The sequence below is a fragment of the Otolemur garnettii genome, unplaced genomic scaffold (genome assembly GCF_000181295.1).
Source record: "Otolemur garnettii isolate 467f Iridium unplaced genomic scaffold, OtoGar3 scaffold00014, whole genome shotgun sequence".
NCBI lineage: Eukaryota > Metazoa > Chordata > Mammalia > Primates > Galagidae > Otolemur > Otolemur garnettii.
In genome coordinates this window covers 100674-109106 of record NW_003852409.1, presented here as the reverse complement: position 1 = coordinate 109106, position 8433 = coordinate 100674, and the positions used below count along the sequence as shown (strand labels likewise).

At 37.1% G+C, this 8433-nt stretch overlaps 1 protein-coding gene across 3 annotated transcripts in view; it reads left to right on the top strand.

Annotated features, from left to right (window-relative positions):
- The window catches only part of RNF38 (ring finger protein 38), a 67755-nt gene that overhangs the window by 20012 nt on the left and 39310 nt on the right, over nt 1-8433 (top strand). For all 3 annotated transcript variants that reach the window (XM_023510532.1, XM_003785138.1, XM_003785139.1), the window contains one exon: nt 4440-4633. In XM_023510532.1, coding sequence (XP_023366300.1) covers nt 4527-4633 — 107 coding nt within the window. In that variant the 5' untranslated portion in view covers nt 4440-4526. The remainder of the gene's footprint in view (nt 1-4439; nt 4634-8433) is intronic.

The window sequence follows — 8433 nt, the reverse complement described above, 5'->3', positions numbered from 1 at the left end:
AAAAAAAAAAAAAAGAATCCTAGGAATAGCATAGTTCTAGACTAGTTTTCAAATTAATGTCTAAGCTTTGAGGTTTACCGGTAGCATAGGTAGTGAAAATTTGTTTTTGAGACAGTAGTCTCTGCTGCCCAGTCTAGAGTGCCATGGTGTCAGCCTTGCTCAAAGCAACCTCAAACTCCTAGGTTCAAGCAGTCCTCTTCTTCCTATAAGTGCCTATCATAATACGTGGCTAATTTTTGTATTTTTAGTAGAGACAGGGTCTTGCTCTTGCTGAGGCTGGTCCTGAACTCCTGAGCTCAAATGATCTACCTGCCTTGGCCTGCCAGAGTGCTAGGATTATAGCTGTGAGCCACTGCCTGGCAAAAGGACATTTATATTGAAAATTTAAACCTCAATTTGGTATGAAGAATGAACTTGAGTTTGAATTCTCAGAGGAGGAACCCCTCCTCCACTTAAAAGTTCAGGCAGTCTCATTTCCTTGCTGATTCTATGCCAGTGGGATGAATTTTTCTAATTTTGCTTTTTATACTAAGTGATTACTTAGGAAGTTTTGACTTTATCCAGAGGTCTTGGTGCTAAGTCCTTATGAATTCTGTTCCTTCTAAGAGCATTAAAAATATAGATCTAGTTTGCAGTTTTCCTCTCTGTTTTAGGTCCATTTTTTCTCCGAGTTCAGCAATACTAAAAGTATGTTTGTTATGCTTAAGCCATTATGTTCAGATATTTATTATGATTTTTCATATTTAACTCATGATTTTGTCCGTAGTTACTTTAGCAAAGTTTTGTAATGCTTATGTTCTATTCTGTAACTACAGCAGTGATCTTCTCATGCCTTGGCCTGATTTTAATTCTTGAAAACCAATTAAATGCTTGATCTTATGTTAGGAATAGTCCTATATTATTTGTTGCAGACAAAGAGCACATTTGCCCCATAGAGAAGGAAGTATAATCTTCTGAGTACTTTACCCATTCCACTCAAAGAAAAGAATGCTTTAGATGATGACAAGGTCAGCTAGATTTGCATTTCTCTTAGATTTTCCTAGATCAGTTACTTTTTCTTTCTTTTTTTTTTTGAGACAGAGCCTCAAGCTATTGCCCTGGGTAGAGGGCCATGGCATCACAGCTCACAGCAACCTCTAATTCCTGGGCTTAAGCGATTCTCTTGCCTCAGCCTCCCAAGCAGCTGGGACTACAGGTGTCTGCCACAACACTGCGCTATTTTTGGGTTGAAGTTGTCAGGCCCGGGCAGATTCGAACCTACCAGCTCTGGTGTATGTGGCTGGTGCCTTAGCTGCTTGAGCTACAGGTGCCTTGCCCAGTTACCTTTTCTATGACATAACAGCCATGTGCTTACATTTTATTAATAACATTCACCTTCTAAGTCATATGTTTTGTTATTTTAATTTTTTTATACTTTTTCAGAGATGAGGTCTTGCTCTGTTACTCAGGCTGGAGTGCAAGTGTTGTAATTATAGCTCACTGTAACCTTAAACTCCTGGGTTCAAGTTATCCTCCTGCCTCAGCCTTCTAAATGGCTCAGACCCGGCATCCTCAAACTACAGCCTGCGGACCACATATAGCCCGCCTAGGACATTTATCTGGCCCGTTGGGTATTTTTGCTGCCGCTGCCTGTCCTATTTACAGCTGACTCATCCTGGGGCCCGCAGTCCGACCCTCCAACAGTCTGAGGGACAGTAAACTGGCCTGCTGTTTAAAAAGTTTGAGGACCCCCGGCTCAGACTATAGTTCATGCCACCATGGCTGGCTAAATAAAAAAAACTTTTTAGATAAAAGTTGCTGCATTATCCAGACTAGTCTCCAACTCCTGGCTTAAAGTGGTCCTTGGCCTCCCAAAGTGCTGGGATTACAGATGTGAGCCAGTATGCCCTGCCTTCAGCTATGTATTTTGAATCTACTTTATTCATTAGGGCATTTTTTTGAATCTACTTTATTGATTTTAAGTCATATTTTTTAGAGCCCTCTAACTTGTTCTAAATTGGAATGATTACTTTGCAGATTTGCTGCATCGCCATTCTTGGGATTTCATTTCATTGCACTTTTGTGTTACTTCTACTGTTTATTGGAGAGTATGTGTTTTTTAGTATCTTCAATATTTGAAATAATAGAGGGAACACACATAAAATCAAGTGAAATTTTCTGTTATGTGAGGAGAACTTTGAGTCTTTATACATCTGGCAAAGGTCTTTGTTTCTGCCCTCACTGTAATTGATGGTTTGATCAGAGTATAAAATTCTAGAGGTTCAGTGTTATTTTCACTCAGAGCACTTTTAACATCCTTTTTTGCTCATCTAATTCTTATTTCTTTATAGGCTACTAACTCTTCTTTTTTCTGAAAACTAAGGATTTCTTTGGAGTGCAAATGATACCACATTGCACATAGTAAACTGCTTTTTAATGTGTTCCTGTCTTAATTATCCATCGTGGTTTCTTATTTTTTTTTTTAAATAAAACTTATTAACAGAGAACTAATAATGCTCACCTACCTTCGTCACTTCCTGTTCTGTATCTCCTCTTTTCACCAGTGTGAACCCATTATAGCACAAAGAAGAAAAAATGGGGAACTTTTCTTAGCCACCTATACTTACCTCTGTCTACTCTTAAAAAGTAATTCATGTGTTGTAAAATATGAGCAGCTATTAACCAACAATTTGAACATTACCGATGAAAATATGTAAAAGTTTATAGCCTAAGGGCTCTCTTAGGTCCTTTGACCTTTACCATGTGGATCTGCAGCATTCTCCATTTTAGTCCTCCAGTTTCTAGAGTTCAAAGTTTCCTATCTTAGTTTACAATAGACTTTCCAGCCTACTATACATACATGTGAAAGCTAAGGATTATGATTGGTTACTAATATTTTGTACTTTTAATATCAGTGTTAATCAAATCTGTTTCACTAGCTGTGGAGATAACTAACCTCTTCCTGGTGCTTATGTGTACATGTACATATCTGATGTTCATGTACAAGTTTATCAGTTCTTGGTTCTGCCTTTTTTTTTTTTTTTCCTTTTTTTTGTTTTGAAATAGCGTCAGGCTGTCGCCCTGGGTAGAGAACCGTGACATCATAAAATTTTTTGTAGAGACAAGCAAGGTCTTGCTCAGCTCCTCAAGGTGATCTCCAATGCCTGGGCTCAAGTGATCCTCTCACTTCAACTTCCCAAAGTGTTGGGGTTACGGGCATGCACCTCTGTGTTCAGCCTAACACTGCAACCTTTTATATAAGGGACTTGAGCATGTGCAAATTTGGGTATGTTGGGAGTCAGGTATCCTAAAAACCAACCCTCCTACCTCAATACCAAGTGGTGACTTTACCATTAAATCTGGGGAGATAATAAGTTAGCGTGGTGTTAGGGAGAATGACAACAGCATACTTTTGTATTTGAATTATATTATTTCTTAAATATAGAAGGAAATAGATGTTTTTGGAATATCTCTGCTGAATAATTTGGGACAAATTAACCATTTAACAATTAGCTTTTCCTCATTCAGTTTAAAATCTAACATAGAAGTATACCCCTGTTTACTCTTTTGCTAATGTTTTACCGTGATTTTTGTGCTAACAGCATGTACTGTTTTGCAATCAAAAAAGTATTCTAATGCCCAGGTAATTAGGACTTGCAGGAATAGATTGGACATAGTTAGAAAACATACAACTGTATCAATTTTTCAATTTATAATATTTCAATTTATAATTGAAAATTTGATATGGTTATAATTTTCACAGTTTTCTTGAGACTCATTTGAGAAATTGAGTTGTGTGGGGAACCCTAGAAAGTTTATAATGCAATTAAGTGATCATATTAATTTAGTAAATCCATGCTGGGACCCTTGAAACAAGTACTTCCCAAAGTGCTATGATAGTCTAGTTATGAACTGATTGATACTCCATTGATTATTATTTAATCTGTAACCTTAATCCATGTAACCTTCCTTAGATAAAATAAATGTAATGGCCTAAACAGCAAGAATAAGGAAGGAGAGGAGCGTGATGTAGAATCAAGTTGAGATCCTACTCAAATTATACTGCCTCCTAAACTGATGTCTTAGCTGCTTAAAAGAAGGACATAACTGACAGGAAAGCATAATAGAATTTATTGGGTAGATTGAGATTTTAAAGAAAAGGTCGAGTACTATATAAAGTTATTGCACCATTGTATACCCTATATGTTGTTACCTCATGTTTTGTGATGAGTTTTAAAAACAAAGTTCATTTTTCATTTGATATTATTTACTATATATCTCCCTTCTTACCCCCACCCCATAATTTTTTAAAGATTTTTAATTTGGGTTGATAGCCTACATATAAATTCTTCTACCTGCTTTACATTTTAGGTTAAAAATATTTAAATACTTACGTATATACAGTAATGTGAAATCCTTTAAAGGTTTTATTCAGTTGATCCATGTTGTTGCATTGGCAGAGTGAAGATAGTCCAAGTCCCAAGAGACAGCGCCTCTCTCATTCAGTCTTTGATTATACATCAGCATCACCAGCTCCCTCACCACCAATGCGACCATGGGAGATGACATCAAATAGGCAGCCCCCTTCAGTTCGACCAAGCCAACATCACTTCTCAGGGGAACGATGCAACACACCTGCACGCAACAGAAGAAGGTTAGTTGATTTCTTGAATTTCCTTCCCTTACTAGGTTTGTGAATTCTTTTCAACACCAGAAGGCATTTTTCTCTTGGCATTTCATAAATATATCAACATGTGTACACATATTCACACATAGAATAACAACGTTGTATACTGTTTAGTTGACTGCCATCGGTCATAATAGTTGATTTAGATTGTAATTGAAAGAGCCTAAAGTGATTTATCTGAAGTCAAACCGTACACCCCGCCTTATGGCTTGAGTTTTTATTTGCCTGTCTGCCATCCTTTTTACCAGGAAATATTTTCTGTAGTTTATAATATGGAAATCTTAGCTGTAAGTTATCTCTTCACTCCATTCATGTTCCTTTCATATCTTCCAAGGCAATTAGGAACTTATTTTTCTTATAGAACTATAGAATCTGTAATATGAAAAAATGACTGAAAGTGAATCAGCTTTAGGGCCTCTCTTCTCTGAAATTTGGCTTTGCTTTTCCTTCCCAGGAGAATGCCTTTGCTCCTGAGTTTCTTCCTCATGAGTGGTTGCCCAAGGTCATATTTCTTACTTCAAGAATATAGTATATCCTTAGAATGAGATGCCCGTTTGTATGTTCAGGATATTGATAATCTAAGGAATAGTAATGATCTTGAGTTGGAATGTGTTATGGATCAAATGTTTGTATCTTTTTCCCCCTCCCCCAGCCCAATTAATATGCTGAAGTCATAACTCTTAGTATTGTTGTATTAGAAGACATGACCTCTGAAAATAATTAAGGTTAAAACAAGGTCATAAGGGTGGGGCTCTTACCCAACAGAATTATTGTCCTTTTATAAGAAGAATGTCATTGGAGAACTCAATGTCCACTAGGGAGGATGCAATAAAAAGGTGGTCATCTGTAAGCTAGGAAGAGATCCCTTTTCCAGAAGCCCAAAGGTGCTGCTACCTCAATGTCAGACTTAGTTTCCAGAACTTTGAGAAAATAAATTTCTGATTAAGCCACCCATTCTGAAATGTTTTGTTCTGGTGGACTAATACAGAAGGGCTCCTAAAACTGCCATTCTTGGTTCCAAGTTAGACAACATAAACCTGTGTCTGAGCTTTTTTTTTGTTGAGATAAGACTTTTACATTACCCAGTACTTTATTAACCAATTATGTGGGAATGTTTAAGTAAAGCAATGTATACGGCTGTCAGATAAATTATGTTGTAGTTGTTAAATATAATAAGGTTGTTTCAAAGTTATGGCCCAAGTACCTGCTGTAATCTTTTCCTATTCTTTAATGAATTGTGTCATACATTCAAAAGAACATGCAAAAATGTACTATTAGAACAACAGTAAATATATGTACCCAACACCTACGTTAAAATAGTGTTATTGATTCTCCAAAAGCCCCTCTGGTGTTATCATTTCCCTTCCTTCTTCCTGGAAAGTAACCCTGTCCTGCAGTTTGTCATCATTCCATTGTTCATTACCGTTTTTAATACCTATGAACGTATTCTCTTAAATAGTGATTTTGGGTTTTTGCCTATGTTCATTTAAATGTATTCTTTGCCTTTGTTTAATGTTGGTAGCAATTATTTATTTATTTTTACTATGATATAATTTTGCTTAGTTTCATGTTATAAAGATTCCTATTGAGAACCTTTATGTGCATATTTCGTACATGTACAAAATTTTCATTAGGACATAAACCTAGGAATAGAATTTATAGGTCATAGGAAATGCCTTAGACCAGGAAGGGAATGTCAGAAATCAGAAATCTCTGTTTATAGGTGATAATAACAAGCTGTTTTGTTTTGTTATTAAGAGACACATCTCCATCTGTTGCCAGGCTGTAGTGCAGTGATGTGATCATAGCACTCTGCAGCCTTGAATTTCTGGGCTCAAGCAGTCCTGTTTCAGCCTTCTGAGTAGCTGGGACTATGGGTACATTCTGCCACACCAGCTAACTTTAAAATTTTTTTTAGAGACAAGGTCTTGCTATGTTGCCCATACTGGTTCTAAACTCCTGGCCTCAAGCTATCCTCCTGCCTCTCAAAGTGCTGGAATTAATGGCTTGAGCTATGGCACCTAGCCACTATGCAATGAGAAGCAGTGTGCTCTTTATTCATGACAATGTGAGGGACGTGTGGAGAACATTTACCATCCAGAAAACTGGCTGTACTAGTTTGTTCAGTTCAGCAGTGTATCTTATTCCTTATTCTATTCTCACTTACTACTTAATGTAGGGTAGATATAAGCTTAGTTGCCAGATCTTGTGAAAGCAGGCTATGTGAGGCAGATGTAATTTTTAATTATTTGTCCATCCTTTAGGAGGTGTGTCACACACCGTGACCCCCCCCCAATTTTAAACAATAATCTAGCAAGATTTCAAATACAAAGGTAAGCACAAAATCAAGAAATTACTAAACATAGAAGAAAACCAACAAACTGAAAGAGGGGCACACAATACAATAAAACAAATTCAATAAATAGGAAGATTAAACTCAATAGTTAACTTCTGGGAGCCTAGGTGGGTGGATCACCTGAGCACAGGAGTTCAAGAGCAGCTCTTGTGAGACTCTCATCTCTACTAAAAATAATAATAATAATAAAAAACTAGCCGGGTTTTGTAGTAGGCACCTCTAGTCCCAGTTACTTGGGAAACTGAGGCAAGAGGATTGCTGGATCCCAGGAATTTGAGGCTGCTGTGAGCTGACTCCAAAAAAAAAAAAGAAAACGTATAACAAGCAAAATTTTAAAATAAGAGATACAAGAGTGGTAATTACATGTAAAAATTAATAATTTTAGTGGATAAAACTAAATGGTAAAATAGGCAGAAAAGGCAAGTTTCTGGAAGATCAGGTGGAGGAAATTTTTCAGAATATAGTATACAGTGGCAAAATGTGGGAAACTAAAAGAGTATTACAGACAGAGCCATCAGTTCTAGATATGTCTACTAACATTTCCAGGAGGTAGTAAGACTAAGTTTTGAACAAGGTCTTAGTGAAATTTTAGCACGGAGAACAGACACCAAGGATAGATAAAAATTCACAAACATCTCAAGACAGAAAATACTATCCACAAAAAATGGGAACCAAATTGATGCCAAGCTTCTTAACATTGGCTATAAGAAAGTAGTGAAATAAATCTTCGAAGTCATGGCAAAATTGTTTTTTATTTTGAACTTTGCCAGTTGACTTATTTAGTATAAAGTCAAAATATAAAACATTTGCAAACATTCAGACTCAGAAACTTGGCCATTAAGAGATTCTCCCTCCAGGCTGGGTCCAGTGGCTCACATTTGTAATCCTAGCACTCTGGCAGACCAAAGCAGGAGGATCACTTGAGCTCAGGAGTTCAAGACCAGACTGAGCAAGAGTGAGATCCTGTCTCTACTAAAACAGAAAAAAACTAACTGGGTGTTGAGATACCTATATTCTCAACTACTTGGGAAGCTGAGGCAGAAGGATCACTTGAACCTAGAAGTTTGAGGTTGCTGTGAGCAATAATAACCGTGGTACTCTAGCCTGGGTGACAGATTGAGATTCTGTCTCAAAAAATAAAAAAGATCCTCTGTGGGAGAATCCATTCATGGATCAAAAATACAATATTGCCTGAATATGGAACTGGTAGATGTGGGAAGGACTAACTTTTGGTATCCTTGATCCTATAGGGCCAACTGTGTGACATGAGTGTAGATTTTGATGTCCATGTCGGGGATCCCGGAACCACCAATCCACCACAGATACCAATTGTATTATTAAATACAGTATTATATCCAGAAAGCAAAATAATACACGTAAGAAGTAGGGTTCAGGCTTGGCGCCTGTGGCT